We start from the raw sequence: 17,071 nt of genomic DNA on the forward strand, positions 1-17,071 counted from the left end.
AATAATAATAATAATGTTTCTATAGTAATTTTTAAAGTCTGCAGCACCACCTGGTGGTCAAAGAGAAGAGGCTATACTGAGGGAAAGGGTTAATAGACATGTCCAGCTACATCTGTATTTTGTTTGAATAAAATTTCACATTATCAGGAAACTTTTCCTCTAAACCTGCTAACGCACAAGTATAATACTACATATAAAAGCAATCATATGTTTAAGTCACACTCTGCATAGAGTCCCTTATACATATAAAGACTAATCCTTGAATAGTCATCGTTAATCAGATACCAGGTTTTGGTTAAAAAAATAAACTATTGGACAATTAGAATGATTACACAAAATAAAAATATACCTCATTATACTAAAAACCCAACATATTAAAATTCTTCATACATATTTGAGCAAGAAAATAAATAATAGTATTCATTTATAACGCCCAAAATAAATATCTATGAATCCATATTTATATAAACACATAGTTGAATGTATGAATGAATGAATGAATAAATGAATAAACATAAGTAAAAAGAGGAAAGGAGGCAGCTCTTCTTTACAAAATAATTTCAATCAATAAATGTAAAAGAAATGAGAGAACTAGAAAATCACCATTTGATCACCAATGTAATAATTGCTATAGAAAAGATCCACCTCTTTTCTATACTGAAAGGCAAAAGTTTGAGGAGAAACAGGATAATTTCATAGTCTCGAAATATTTCCCCCAAGATATCTGTAAATTATAAAGAGAAAGGTAGTAACTTTATAGTGGAAAAATCTAGCAGATATCACTTAGTAAAACAACCAAGATTAACATCATCAGAAATAAGACATATTCACATCATGGACTCTTTGATATGACTTATATTTTTGTTAAGGCAAACTGGTATTGGAGAGAGAGAAAATTCTATACGTATTTTCTCTCTAATAATTTTAGAAACAGCTTTCTGCTCTTCTTTTTGCATTACTCTTTTAAAAGTCACTAAGCTTTGGGAAACTTAATAAATAGTAATTGTAAGACAATCAAAATGTATTTAACTTCCATAGTTATCCACTGGGAGTATGAGTTAATAAGGAAAAGAGGACAACTCTGAATGTCTTTTAGCATCTACAGTAAACTCAAATTTCAGTCAAATTAACAGAAATGTTGTTTGAAATTCATTATATTTATAGAGATAGAAAATATTTAAATTTCCTTTTGATGAAATGAAAATAATTCTTTTAGTATCTTGACCAAACTACCTTCAAACCAGTTTCCATAAAAATCAAAGCCAAGGGTAACATCAGATTAATGCCCAAAAGTATCAAAAAGCTACAAGAACAAGAAGAAAATAGGGAATACATTTTCTTCTCAAGTATCCATGAAACGTATATGAACACTGATAGGCCAAAGAGAAAATATCAATTTCAAAATGTAAAAATATTATATTTTCTGATTACTATGCAATAAAGCTAGAAATAACTAAATCAGAAAAAAAAAAAGTCTCTTGTCCTGGAAATTAAAAAACTATCTTAAATAATGGCTTAAATCAAAGGGGGAAACACCAAAGTCAGATCTTATGAGATGGAATTAAAGCATAAGAGCAATTGCTCGCATCTATGTTATGGTATTATTGTGTAGATTGGAAAAAGCCTCTTTCAAGTAAAAAAAAAAAAAGAAAAAAGGGAAAAAAAAAGACCAACACTGCTGTATCTGTGGATAGTCATGAGGCAATGGCTCTGAGCCCAGCTGGCTGGAAGATGAGCATGAAGCTCAGGGAAATTTAAGTCAAAATGAGTTGGTAGCTGTAAAAGAAAAAGACGCAAATTTTTCCTAAGGGGGGGAAAAAAAAACTACCAGAGAATGAATTTTCCCTTAAGATTGGAAGCAAACTTCTAGTTAGTAAAGTGCTTGCTAGCAAGATTTTGAAGGCCAAGAAAAAGTTTCACTTAAGGAATGTGTTCTTTGAACTTAATATTCTCAAGGTAATTTAATTTTCTACTGGATTTAGCTGTTTCAAATGCTTTAGATAAAGTATGCCATTTTAACAAGTTCTTGTGCAAAGTAATGATTAAAGTTTTATCTCACCTGATATAAAAGACCTAGGAGCAAGCTTTCTAAACCTATATTAAAGGATGCCTGTATTTGAAGCCAAGCAAAGTCCTAATTTGTAATTGTGTTAAGGAACCATTCAGATATTTTCTTCTTACTGCAGTAGGATATTTTTGAATGGAGCAATTCCTGGCATTATTTCCCTAATATCAGAAAAAGATGTGGTACATTTGGGGTCTAATTTTGTAAGGATAATTTTCTTTTACAGTAGCATCTCTCCTCCAATGGAAGCAATAAAGTCTCTAGGTGCTGTGAAAGGATGGGGAACCTCACCAGTGAGGACTTCTCTCAGTTATGCACTTAGGTAGTAAGAAAAAATACTGCAGGTAAGGTTGGGTTGTGGGGTGGTGGGAATGAGGTAGGAAAATCACTAAAAACAGTTAGAATGAGCTAAATAAAAACCTAGAAAAGTTAAAAGAGGGAAGATTGATGTACAGATCTTTCTGAGGTGAGGAGCAGCATTGGCTCAAAGTTGATTTTGATGCATGAGCCACTGGGTGGGGGATAAGAGGCTTCTATTGTGACACAAATGAAACAGAAGCTGGGGATAGGCCACAACGTGCAGTGACAGAATAAAGACCTGGTTGCTAGGATCACTGAATAAATATTCCAGAAGCCTGGAGGAGGAGAGATGGGGCTCTAGCTCCTGGTCCCCTTTCCTACCCTCCCTCCCCCCTAGGTTGTCTGAGATGTCACCTTCCACCTAACCATCGTCTGCACGGTTTCAAACCTTAACTCTTGTCTCTGACTTCTGCTTAGTTCCACACTCTCTACTCATTTGCTCAGAAGACCATCACCTTTCCTTCCTGCAATCTCTAAAGTTGTCCGCTTTCCTCTGATCACCAGCCTTACTAACTCAGCCAAGATGGAAATGCCCACTCTCTCTGAAATGCCTAAGCCTACTCCTGATCTCAATCAAGAGTCTTTGGACCCTAAGATTGTCATTGCCTTACTTGAAATTGGATCGCCTCCCTCTGTCTCTTGGAATTCTCTCCCTTCCCTAAGTAACAGTTGTCACCAAGAAACTGAACAACAGACTGCAAAGAAGTTTGAAAATCTCTTAAAAGAAATTAAAGATATTCTTAAAAATATGACAAGTTTTAAAGAAAAGATCACAGAAGCAAAAGAGTCTTTTGAGGAAACCAATATCTCCGAGGATGTGTCAGAACTTAGGAAAAAAAACAAAGGACTTGATAAAATAAATAAAGTGCTATTAAAAAACTTGCTTGGTTGTTTAGACCTAGACAACGAACAAAATGCAAAGAAACAAGAGATGATATTGGAAAACCAGAACTGGAAAGACACAGTACAAGGTTTTGCAAGGAATGTGGTAAATCATTCAGAAGCAAAAAGAGCTCTTATTGAAACTCAACTAAGTAAGGAAAAAGTAGAGTACAGATTCCCTTATGTTCAAGATGAAAATGTCAAACTTAGGAAAAACATGGAGCAGTTACTACAGGAAGCAGAACGCTGGAGTGTGCAACATACTGAGCTTAGCGGACTTATAAAATTGTATCAGAGATCTCAGAAAGACATAAGAGTAACTCTTGAAAATCGTGAGCTCCATTTCCAAAGTCAACCGAATAACAAGGTGTCGGCTAATCATGAGCTGGAGGCACAGGTGAGGAAACTGAACCAAGACACGTATTCATTGCATTTGATTGCAGCTTTGCTGGAGAATGAATGCCAAATGTTACAGAAGAGAGTAGAGCTTCTTAAGGATGCCCATCATCAAACAAATGGAACTTTGCAAGGGAAGCCAATTCAGATAAACTATGAACAGGACAAGAAAGAACAGAAGTTATCAGAAGCAGAGAAGGTAGAAAGGTATAAGCAGAAAATGCAAGAACTGGAAGGTACATTTCAGAAAAGAGACAAATTCTATAGAAACCTGGATGTTTGTCATAATAAGAAAGCTCGTAATAACCGGTTCAATATTCGTATTGCGAGAAGAGCTCTTTTGGGGAAAAAGAGGCCAGCCAGCAGCTTCAGATAGCAGAAGAAAAGGCAATTTTTCAAAAAGCTATAATACATCCAACTGCAGGCATCATCAGTCATCAAACCTAAGGTAGATCTATTGTTTCAACCAAGAAAGAGCTATAGAACAAGGAGATTAACATATTTATTACCTCAATAGTTACATAAGTTTGTTCTTTAATGACCATTAGTGTCAACATCAAGTTCATAACTTGTCATTTGTACAATCTGCTTGTTTTTGTAGTTATTAGATGAAGATCGTATGATACTTTAACCAAAAGTACGAAGTTACAGGTCCAATTAAGTAAAAATCTAAATAAAAACCAGAACAAACAAAGAAAAATTTTTTTTCTCTTTATTTAATTATTACCACGGGTTGGGGAGTGAGATTCTGGGGAGCGGGGGGCGAGGGGAGGGAGTGGAAGTATCTAACACTTTAATTGTGAATCTTTAAAGCTCATTTTCTAAATGCATGTTCCTTTTTCCTATTACTGCTTAAGTGTAGAAAGTAGTGTAGTAAAAAAAAAAAATGTCGATAAACTACTGCTACAGTTTTTTCTCATAAATCTCCCCATTCCCTGAATCTACTTTTCCTAATATTCCTCCCTTGCTCCTCAACTAGTGAAAGGTGGGCATACTAGGCAGCAGAGACCCTTGGGGAAAGACACTTTAGCTTGTTTATAATATATGTGTACCTAAATTTTATTGTGTGCTGGAAAAATTCCTCCCATTCCTCCAGGTGGGGGCAATAGAATTACTCAGGGAAGAAAGCAATATCTTCTGTTAAGAAAAATGGACTTCTGGTTCCAGAAAAGATAGAGTGGGTGCATTTCTCCCTATTCCTCCCATTAAGTAAGGTAAAAACACTGAACATGTGTATAAAATGAGCATTAGACTCTGAAAGACAGTGAGAAGAGACACTGGCCAGGGACCCTAGATTTAAGGAACAGCATGCTATTGAGTTCCTTGAGTTTTCTTTTTGTCTCTTTTATATCTCAGACTGAGTGCTTGGAGAGCCCACAACCCAGAAATGCCAATGCATTTAGACAAAATATCTCCCCCACCGCTACCACCCAAGCCTGCTTTCTCTCACTAAAAGATAAGAAAAGGGAGTCTGGCAAGACAAATCTTTTGGCAAAAACTGCCCTACTCTAGCTAAACTGAATAGAAAATGCCATGCCTCTTCCCTCACCTCTATCAGCAAAAACTGAGAAGAAAGCCTAGACTTTTACCAGTGACTGGTGGCAATGAAGCACGCTTTCCCCTTTCTTCTGTGGTGGTAGAGAGGAAGCAGAGTGAGGACCCTGAAATTCTACCCCTACCTGATGGTAACTGGTGCTCCTTCCCTAACTCCTTCCCCCAGTGGAGTGGAATGTCAGTGGAAGCCACAAAGTTAGCCTAGATTTATTTCTACACCCTTCCCCTGCTGGCAGAACATCAGAAGAAGCCTGCTAAAACAGAAGATTTAAATAAGATCCAGGGTCTCATAACAGAATGCCCAAATGTCCAGGATACATAGAAAAATTATTCATGATACGAAGAACCAGAAAAAGCTCAGCTTGAATTAGAAAAGAAAATGGATGCCAACAATGGCATGATAAAGATATTGGAATTATCTGAAAAGCGCTCATTATGAAAATGCTTCATTGAGCAATTACAAGCACACTTGAAAGAAATGAAAAAAAAATAGAAAGTCTCAGCAAATAAATAAAAAATATAAAGAGGAAACAAATGGAAATTGTAGAATTGAAAAACAAAAGTAAAATAAACTCACTGAGTGTGCTCAATAGTAGAATGGTGATATCAGAGGAAAGAGTCTATGAACTTGAAGATAGAACAATAGAAATTTCCCATCCTGAGCAATAGAAAATAGGCTGAAAAAAATAGCTTCAAGAACCTGTGGAACAGTAAGAAAGTATCTAACACTGATGTTATTAGAATTCACACACACACACACACACACACAGTATAATGTGGGATGAAAAAGAATTTCCTGAAAAACTGGCTGAACTGTCTCCAAACTTAATGATAGGCATAAACCTACAGATTCAAGAAATTGAGTGAACTCCAAAACATACAAACTCAAAGAATTTCAAGGCACTCATAATCAAATTTCTTAATTCTTAAGACAAAGGAAAAATCTTGAAAGCAGTTAGAAAAGACTCATTAGATGTAGGGGGACAATGATCCAAATGACAGCAAATTTCTCATCGGAACCAATGGAGACCTGAAGGAAATGAACATTTTTCAAGAACTGAAAAAAATCTCAACCCAGAATTGTTTACCCAGTGAAAATATCCTTCAGGAATGAAGGTGAAATCAATACATTCTCAGATTAAAACAAACAAACAGACAGATAATTTGTCACTATGTATTTGTTGGGAGAGGCCCTTCGTTCACATAACTGATCCTCATTTTTTTCACATTTGAGAAAATGAGTGATCTTTTTAGCCTTAGACTTTGTCCTACCACATTTCAAATAGAAATTTCACATAAGATGTACTAAATAAATGAAATGAGAAAATACGGCATTGCTGAACCAAACTTCTTGCATTTTAGCCTGTTTATATGCATTACCTGAACAAATTTTGTCAGTGTCATTTAGCTGTCATATGTTAAAAGGCTATCTCTCCATTTCTAAAACTGTGCACTAAAACTCCCCCGGTACCACAAAAAACTCACAAGGGAACTACAGGATTTTAAAATTTTTGAGAAAGCAAGGCAATGTGCAGCATCTGTTGCACAGAACACAAACTCCAGGCAGTCATAGTTTCAAGATGAATTAGACTGCATGTAGCACCATACCAAGAAGTGAAATTTCCATTGGTAAGAACTCAGTCACAAGGTCACATCTTTATGAAAGTAATTGAGAAATGAGGTTTTTAGCTGGGCAACCATGTTGCCCAGGCAGAAAGAAAATTAATTTTGGAACACTGAAATGTAGAGAAAATATTTTTGTTTCTGCAGTTAGAGCTTTTTGAGCAAATTTTATGGAAACTTGAGATCCTGGACTAAAAACAAGCTCTAGAAGATAATTTACAATTGTATAGATAATGAGAACTCAAAAGACTTACCTAACTTTGGAGATGTGTATTTACATTTCAAGGTAGGGTGAGGCCTGGGACTTTAGAGATGTCTGTGGCTTTTAAAGCTGGTGATACTAGGCTTCTATGGCACCTGAAGAGATTTATTACAAAAAAGTTAGAGTGAGAACCCAGGATCCTTTACATCTTGTCCTCAAGGAGCAGAGGGGTTTTTCTCCCTCCTTTTAGAAGACGAGAACAGCTGCTTTTCTTTTCTCCATAAATGTCTAGATTTATTTTCTCAGCATTCCTCACTTATAGTTCACTCCCTGTTGCATGTAGAGGGACAAAGAGTCCTCACAGCATCTCTCCAGAGGTAAGAATTGGAGTAAGGGGAACCAATACAATTATTATGTAGTAATAATAATCTGTCTCTAATCCAAAACCCAGCCAAGATGATCACAATCTCCACCACAGGTTTTATTATGAATGAAGCATAGGGCATGAGAAATATGTTGGAAGTACTGAAAATGCAATTTGAAATATTGTTCCCTATTCTGTAAAGCAATATTTCTTTCTCATGTTTGGAATAGGTATCACTTTATAAATAATCTAAGAGCCAAAAATTTCCGATTCCAGCCCTCAGTAAAAGAAGGTTTCCAGCGAAACAGTGTTGAGGGAACTAAAAGAATCACGTCTTTCCATTTGAATTGTCCCTTTAATGAAAACTGTCACCTACATTATTTTATTTTCCAACCATCTTGATTAATAAAACATTGTGCAGTTCATTTCTACACTTTGCCATTTATGTGGTTCATGTTACCATGAAAGAAATTGTTGCTAAAATAAATTACAGCTTTTTAATTAAGCTTCAAATACAGCAAAGCAATCTCCGCTCTATCAGACCCTCCAGATCTGGTGTTGACTTTAACATTTTACACATGTAATAAAATTGTTCTCCCACCATAAGATCATATATATTTTTTATTCAATTCCAAAGCATGTAAATGAGAATTTTTTTAAAACAAGGCATTTTTTAAAAGGTGTTTCCTGTGGATTCCAGCAGATGATCATCTATTATATTTTAATTAATGTAAAATTTATTTAGAGAACTATCATGGCATTTTATATGTGGAAGGACCTTTAAGCCATCATTTGTTAACAATAAAAAGCCAAAGAGTGAAACAAGAATCAGCATTGACCTAGTCTGGAGTTCTTTAACACTATAATTTCTCATACTTAAGGGTCATATCCTGATAAAAGTCAAACTATATGTTTTGGGGACTTTCAGATGTCCATTCTCATCATTAGTATATTTCTTTCCAACAGCAAGATAATTTTTAAGATATATATTTTTGGATAATACTCCTAGGAAGAAGAGAAAATCCATACTAACTTCTCTGTCAAATACATTTTTCCCAATAAATTCTTTACAGTAATGAACTAGAGATTCTTGATTTCCAAGTATTTGTAAGTTTTATATCTATCTGTCTAATCTATCATCTATTTATTTATCATATATCATCATCGTCTATACATATATATTTATTTTATACTATATATTTTATATATAGCTCTATTATATATATAATAAAGATAAAATAATGAAAGAAGCATTGCACAAAGAGAAAGGTGATTCTGGGTCCTAACTTATTGGGTCCAAATAAAGTGGAGACAGTAACATTTTTTTGGACCAAGGATTAGTGGTCAAAGATTCCCCAGCTCCCTCTCACTAAGGTCTTATTGCTCTCTGGGAAGTAGGAACAGACTAGATGAGAGTTAGAAACTAATCAGAAGCAAGCATGGCCAAAAAGGAAGGGAAGATAGCAAATAATGTAGGCATATAAGATGTCCAGAAATAGGGACCTTGATATTTTGATGTTCTACCACAAGCCTAATTAATATAGAAAGTCATTTTAAAAATATTTCTCGACATTACTAAAGGCTTCATTGATTCATGATAGGAGTGTCACAGTCAGTTGAGTGTTTTTCTTTTCCAACAATAACACAGTTTTCCAGAGGAAATCACTAACCACTAATCTATATTTAATTAAATCTTCTTTCATAAATAGGCATACATCATTTTGGTCTCACTGATTTGTTATGAAGCTTCATTTTGTGAGGAAGTAAGTGTTGATATTTGTATTCTGTTTTGATTTTAAAGCTTAATTTTTTTTTTTTTTTTTAAATTTAAGAGAAAAGTGCTGTTTAGTGGTCCTCAGACTTTTCTGGGGAAATATCCTATTTTGTTTGTTTGTATTTTTTCCCTTTTTCTTGATCTACCATTTTAATCTTTTCCGAAAACTGGATATGAGTTTGTTAATCTTCTTTATTATTTTTAGTATTCCATTTCAATGATTTCTGCCCTTATCTTGATTTCCTTTTTTTAAGTTGTTTTGTTGTGCTTTTTATATCTCGAGTTGAATGCTTACCATATTTATTTTAATTTTTCTTGTTTCCTCAAAAATCTATTCAAAGCTATCAATGTTCCTGTATGTGAATCACAAATGTTATATGAAATGCTTTCATTATTATTAATTTTAAGTTTTAAAAATGTTTTGTATGATGTTCTTTATAATCCAAACATCATTAAGCAGGGTAGTAGATACACTGGTATAACTTTAAGTACTATTTAAATTATACATGGGCATCTTATGGTATCCTTTGTATATTTGATATAGTTCATAGAAAAAATTTTAAGGAAAAAAATACACTTATCTTACCACCCAGAAATTTTACTTCTACCTATAAATGCTATAGAAACTCATGCACATAAGCAAAAATTGACATTGTGTAATAATATTCTTTGCAACACTGAAATATTATGGGAAATAAATTGAATGTCTATCAGCAAAGAATGACTAAATTGGGCTATATTTATAAAAAGTAATAATATAGAAGTTAAAATGAACTAAATTTACATGTACCAACGTAGATTTTTTTTTGATATCTTTGGCCAGAATTTAGGGCTGATGTCAATTATGATAACTAATCAAAAGAAGCATGTTTTCTTATTAATCTAAGAATTTCATAAAACTAACTAACCACCCAAAGTTTTATATATCTTAAAGGGATATAGTATTTACACAGTACTTTTTACATTACTATTTGTCATTTTTTATTATTTTTCTTATTATATAGTTCCATCAACAGTAAAGTACTATACAATATTCTAACATTTTTAAGTCACATTTTTTATACTTGATCTTAGCCAAAAGATTGAGAAGTGATAAGTCAGATTTTTTAAGGGACAATGCTCTGAGGAAGAAAAGAGAATGGCAACTTTAACCAGTCACTGTATTCCAAATATATGAATATCACTTATAACCATATTTAGAGTTTTCAATAGTGTTTTCTGAACACCAGGTTTAATGATGGAAATTATTTTTAAAAAGAGTACTTCACTACCTCTAAAAGGCATACATTCAAATGTGCCTACAACTTTCTTTATATTAAGGTTTTGGTGTTTTTAAGGGAAGCATTATAACTATAATGACATCTTCTGTTTACCTGGTACAATTCTTATTTGTGAAAAGTAACTAGTCGACAATATAATTTTCTTAGCTGACTTCAGTCATTAGTTCTATTTTCAGCCTTGAAGTCTTCTGGGTTCATACATTTATTATCAACATAGGAGTTTTACCTTGTTATAAGGCTTTTCTTAAACCCTTATTTTATTGCCAAACTGAGTTTCGCTTCTCCTTAAAGTTTTCCACTGGGCAGTTGTGTTCGGGAAGACATAAACTTAGTGGGAAGACATTCAGTCTTTTGCCACTGAATACAGAGTTGTCTGTAGATTTTTGTAAATATTCTTGATCAAGTGTCGAAATTTCCCTCTAATCTCAGGTTTCTGGAAGCTTTTATCAGGAATAAGTGTTCAATTTTGTCAAATGCTTTTTCTGCAACAATTGATATGATTATGTGGAGGATGACATAGACCGATTTTTGAATACTGAACCAGCCTTGTATCCCTGAAATAAACTCACTAGGTGGTGCTATATTTTAAAATATATTGCTGAATTATATTTGCTAATATTTGATAAGAATTGTTGTGTCTATATTCACAAGGAATATTAATCTATGGGGTTTTTTTTTTTTTGTACTATCTTTGTTTGGTTTTAGTATTACGGTAATACTAGATTTATAAAATGAATTGGGAAGTGTTCCTTACTCTTACAATTTCTGAAAGAGATTGTGTGCACTTGATGTTAATTATTCTTTAAACATTTAGTAGAATTCTCCAGTGAAACTCTTTGGGCCTGGAGATTTTTTTTCCAAAAGATTTTAAATTATGAATACATATTCCTTAATAGTTATAAGGCTATTCAAAAGATCTAGTTCATATTGGGTGTGTTGTCCTAGTTTGTGTTTTTTGAGGAATTAATCCATTTCATCTAAGTTGCCAAATGTATGCTTGTAGAGTTATTTGTATTATCTCCTTAATTATCCTTTTGCTTTCTGCAACATTTGTAGTGATATCCTTTGTTCCATTCCTGGTATTGATAATTTATGTCTCCTCTATTTTTTTCCCTGTTGGTCTTGTTAGAGGTTTGTCAATTTTATTGATCGTCTCAAAGAACCAGCTTCTCTTTGCTTCATTGATTTTTTAAAATCTCTTTACAATTTCATTGATTTCTGTTGTTTATTATTTCTTTCCTTCTGCTTGCTTTGGGTTTATTCTTGCTCTTCTTTTTCTAGTTTTTTGAACTGGGAGCTTAGATTAATGATTTGAGACTTCTGAAAATTCCCTACATACCAAAATCATAACCTAAATATGTGACTGTTGTACAGCAATTAGTAAATTTTCTCTTTATTAAATATTAAAGGACATTTTTTTCAAAGTGGTTTTCTAGTATTTAAAGATTCTTAGGAAATATTATTAAATTATAATTTATATTATATTTAATATTTCATTTGAGATTACTATCCCGTTATCTAATTTTATCAATGTGATTCAATAAAAATATCCATTTAACAGGATTTTGTAAGCACAAGAATATAACAAGAATAAGCCTTGCATGAAAGCTACCAAGTCCTTCTGTTCTACACTGAAGATAGAACTCTGAGAAAACATTTTAAAGTTTTATAATTTGGAAAAACACACAAAATAGATATTTCAGAAATAATAGAGATGGAATCAAAATCCAAATGATTTTTAAAAAGGGAATAAGAATTGTAAATTTGGGGATTTTAAACAAAGTTTATTTGTGTATGGTACTTTGTTAAATAATTTAAGTCCTATCCTTTATTTTATAGGTGGTACTTATATATCTCTACAAAATTCAAGAAGTTTCAAGAAGAGTGTATGGTGAAATATTCTTCTCACTCCAACCATTATGCTAACCCCTAAAATTACAAAAATGAATAAACCATAGCCCCAAATCTCATAATCTTACAGCACTGTGAATTTTGTCATTAGGGCTCAGACTTGTCCTTCCAGACAAAAATCTCAGGAACTTTGTCAGTTAGCTCTCCTCTCTTGTACCTTCAACCTCTTATTTTGTTATTACTTCCTACCTTTCCATCTATAAGCAAATCCAATAGTCTGTAATCTTAAAACAAAACAACTATAGTTTCTATATCCCATCTCACACTTTAGCTAGAGTTTAGAAAAAGCAATTCACATTCAATATCTCTCCTCACTTTTTAAGTCCTTTATCAAATATGTGTAAAGCCTTAAAAAATAAATAATTGAATAAAAGAAATGTTAACTATGTGACTCATGCTACTCTTAGCCCTTTACATGCATTTAGGTTAATCTTAACAAATCTATAAGTCAAATATTACTGTCTCCATTTTACAGATGAGGAAATTGATGCACAGATGAGTTTATGAAGAAAAGCAATAGTTTCCCCGCCTCCACCCCATTTTTTTTTTTCACATCAATTCTATTGTCAGGGGCCACTAGTTTTAACTGTTTTTATTATCTGTTCTTCCTTTGGTTACCTCTATTTTTATAAATACATTCATACTGCTGTTTGTTGAGTAAACAAATTTAGATAAAATTTCTTTTGACTCCCCAATATGAAAGATGAAGATTTAACTCTATTAAATCCCTCTACAAAAATTTACATTGCCATTCTCAGTCCCTCCTTTGATCAACCTCTGCAGCTATAAACAACGTACTTAAATCTCTATTTTGTTTTAGTAGTTAAAAGCAATATTTCTTCACTACTTACTTGTCAGATGAGGACATAAGCTCTTAAACTCTTTCCTCCAAACACTCCACCTTACATAGATGCTTATACTACTTTCCAGTGTTACTGCTCTTCCTTATATTGGAATTCTTGCTGATGTGACTTTCTTATTGTCGAATCCATTGGCATTTTGCAATTGTTTTCTTATTTGATCTCCACGTAGTGTTTGAGACCTTTGACTCTGTTCCTTACGCATTGGTTTTCCTTAGGATTCTGTTCTTAGTTCTCATTTCTTGTTAGGTGGTCTCATTAATATACAGGTCTGCAGTAATCCAGACACTCCATCTACTCCCCAAGATAGACTGCCTAAACTAAAGAACAGACAGAGTGGTGCTAAAAAGTAGGAATGGATATGAGTTTCCATATCTCATGGGCCATATATTCAGTATGACTTGGTGAGGAAGTGAATGTATGCAGTTGAGAGTGAATAGTAAGGAAACAGGAGGAGTTTAAGATAAGACCTAAGGCTTCAACTTCAGCACTGGATTCCATTCACTGAGCTAGGAAGAGAAACAGGTTTGGAAAGGAATATAATGAGTTATCTTTTGGATATGGGATTTCTGTTTCTTTATTCTTTTCCACAATGCACAAAGTGCCAAGGACATATATTTGAAAACAAAATAATTCAGTAAGTGGAAGAAAACCTATGTACCAGGCCTTAAATGAGGTATATGTTAAAGAAACAGGGAAATATATCTTTTGAGAGACAATTCTTTGTGGATTTTTGTGGTCTTGTGGCAGCTTTTTTGCTGAATCACCTTTCAAGAATGTTTGAATGTTTGTATAGCGAACAGTCTTAAAAGATTGAAATAGTGTTTCTCTTTAGGGCAGAGAGCAAGTGTATTTGCTGTCTAGGATTATAATGTTTCCCTTCAAGGCAAAGGTTGGGCAGGTTTACTATTAGTTCCTTTTAAAGATGGGGATTTCCTAAGGTCAGAGTTCCTCAGCTGGAACATAAACCCATTGTGTGAGCAGCACCTATTTGGGCCCTTCTTCTCTATCACTCCCAAGAGATCTCGAGGTGGGGTCAGGGGGAAGGTAACAGATGCAAACATGAGGCTCATGCTGCCTTTGCTATTAGTAATAAATCCTTTATTTCTGATCCAGGAGTCTCATATTTTCTGCTAGCACCTATGAAAATGTGGCAGGTTAACTAATTAGCTTAAAGGTAAGGTAAAATCTCATAGTTCTTGACAATGTTCAACAGACAGTTGGATACATGGTCCTGAATTCAGAAGAGTCTGGGCTAAAGAAGTGGCTTTGGTGTCATCAGCACATAAGTGGTAATTAAACCATGGTAGTAGATGTAATCATCTAGGCTAGTGTTATCTGAGAAGGAGGATTTAGTATAGAGCTTTGAGGAACTCCAACATTCAATAATCTGATAGAAGAAGAGAGTCAAAAGTAGACTTGAAGAAGCTTTCAGGTCATAGAACCAAAGGGAGAGAGTGCTTCGAGGAGGAGAGAGCAGTCAAGTGTATGTCAAATGCTGAGAGACTACATAAAAGGAGAACTGAAAATGTTCATTGAATTTAGCAATTCGAAAGTCATTGTGACTTAAGAGTAGTACAAGCAGCTTAGTGGGACAATTGGGTAGAATACCAATTGGAAATGGTTGAGGTGAGGAAATGGAGGCAGTGAGTGAGGACCAACAGCTCTTTTCTACAGAAGAGGAAGAGAAAGAAAACGTCAAGGAAGAGCCTTTGCTTTCAGCTTTCTAGGCAAAGATTATGCCAAAAAACAATATGATCACCACCAATGTTTTTCAGAGGTGACTAAAAATACTTTCTCTGCTTTCAAAACTTTTTGACAGTCCTTTGGTTTAGGGCTAAATAGCTACACAGAGCTGTCGAGCCCATGTGTGCAAAATTAAAAGAGTTATTCTTCTTCCAAGAGATCTTCCAATGCTTCAAATACAGAGCATCAAATACAGAGACAATGAGAGAAACCCAGAAATAAACTTAATGAATATATAGGCTATTAACAAAACTGGAAAGAAAAAAAAAACAGATTAAAAATTAAGAATGAAAGTCGCATTTTAGGGAAAAAGCATATGAGAAAATTTATTGTCCTCAAGATAACTAAAGCCCAGAGAGACTGCTTAGAAGCCCTTGACCTTTAAAGGATACCAGATAAAGAGATGATCATGAACAGGTAGAAAATGTTACAGAGGGAACGCAGTCCTAAATAAGCCAAGTTTCTTTGTAAACTGAGCAACCATTGTAATCACCTTGTAAGAAGACTTTAATGAGAAGCAGGGACAGCAATGTTCCCTTTTTCTATTTAGTGCATACTTTTTGTTAATCCGTTTGTCTTATAATTTTGTTTAATTTCTATTGTGAGGGCTGGAAAAGCCATGGGTTTCTGTTTATATTTACTTATCTAGTGAAGGTAGTGTGAAATCAATATTAAGATAAATTACATGACATGGAGGAAAAAATTCATCTTGTGCCCTTTAGAATCTATTCTTGATCTGAAGAAATATAGTAAAGATTTAATGACTACCATACTCCAAGAACAGAAAGTACTAATAAAAGTAGTTGGAAATGCTCTTACAGTGAGTTGTATTTTTACTCTAGTCCAATCTTCTTTATTGAGAGATTAAAAACCATACTTAATGGGTGGGTACTAAACAGTAGGCTACAAAAAGTCACAGACCTTTATTTTCCTAAATCGAATTTAATCTGCTTTGAGGTATGGGGGAAAGGCAACCTCAGTTATTTATGGGCTCCTTCTTTCCCTCCATGGGATTACACAAGAATTCTGGGTTCCTATGTCTAAGAAAACAAGTTAGTCCTGGCCCGTTGTCTTCAATGGTTGCATCCTTGCTTTTCCTTCAAAGACCCCACAGTACTACTATAGAGCCTAGTCCCTGTTGTTGTCTTTAGGAACACTGAGGACCCAGGTGGATTCAGGCATGGGTCTTATCTGATTCTCCCTGATTTCAGAACATCCCCACGTTCTCTGGTTCTCTGCCACCAGATTGTCCCTGTAGTTTCCTGTTGTCTTCCCAGGGCTGAAAGAAGCTAAAAATTCTCTCTCTCAGACTTAAGGAACATGACCCATCTTTACAGTGGTGATGAGCAAAGATATGCTAACTCCAGCTGATTTTTAAAAATAACCTATCCAGTTTAATTCGTATAACTCAAAAATTATCTTAGTCATTTGTTTCATCCTTCTCTCTTACAAAATATCCTTATTAAAGAGAAAAATAATTGATTTGAATTTGACTGCTCTTCCTGGTTTCAGTGTAAGTGATGACTGGCAGGGGAATTATTTTCCCAACAGTTGGCCATTCTCTCTATAGATTTGTTCTAAGCCTGGTAGTATCTATGCCATTTGAGCCTTAGTGTGAGTTTCTTGGTACCCGGCTTTCAAGTATTCAATTCAGATACTCTACAAAATAGTAAAATAGTGTATGAATTTGTATATGTATTGAATATAATACATGCGACATATTAAGTATAATATATAATACACATTAAGCATAATAGAAATACACATTTGTAAATGAATTTGTGTATGTATTAAGTATATGTATTTATATGTGAAAGTGTATATATATACAGCTTTGAAGATATTGCATCGAACCTTAGATGTGAAAACAAACTTGCATTTTTGAAAAAGTTTTTATATTGAGCACATCGTGTTAGTGAATGGAAATTTTAGATGACTCAGAGACCTTGTGTAATAATGTTGAAGTAGTATGTTCTTTAAATTATTCATTTATTACTTTACTACTTCATAAGTACTTACTATATGAAAAGCATTGTGCTAGAGTCAGTGAAAAT

At 33.9% G+C, this 17,071-nt stretch overlaps 1 protein-coding gene across 1 annotated transcript; it reads left to right on the forward strand.

Moving 5' to 3' along the window:
- Nucleotides 1-2,936: 2,936 nt before the first annotated feature.
- On the forward strand, nucleotides 2,937-4,079 carry SPZ1 (spermatogenic leucine zipper 1). Its single transcript, XM_011377453.2, has one exon. It carries the CDS (start codon nucleotides 2,949-2,951, stop codon nucleotides 4,077-4,079), a length of 1,131 nt encoding a protein of 376 aa, XP_011375755.1. The 5' UTR covers nucleotides 2,937-2,948.
- The last annotated feature ends 12,992 nt before the right edge of the window (nucleotides 4,080-17,071 follow it).

Source organism: Pteropus vampyrus, unplaced genomic scaffold (genome assembly GCF_000151845.1).
Source record: "Pteropus vampyrus isolate Shadow unplaced genomic scaffold, Pvam_2.0 Scaffold11, whole genome shotgun sequence".
NCBI classification, from domain to species: domain Eukaryota; kingdom Metazoa; phylum Chordata; class Mammalia; order Chiroptera; family Pteropodidae; genus Pteropus; species Pteropus vampyrus.

Excerpts from the sequence above, each read along its gene's own strand:
- SPZ1 (XM_011377453.2), top strand. The coding sequence starts at position 2,949 with ATGGAAATGCCCACTCTCTCTGAAATGCCTAAGCCTACTCCTGATCTC.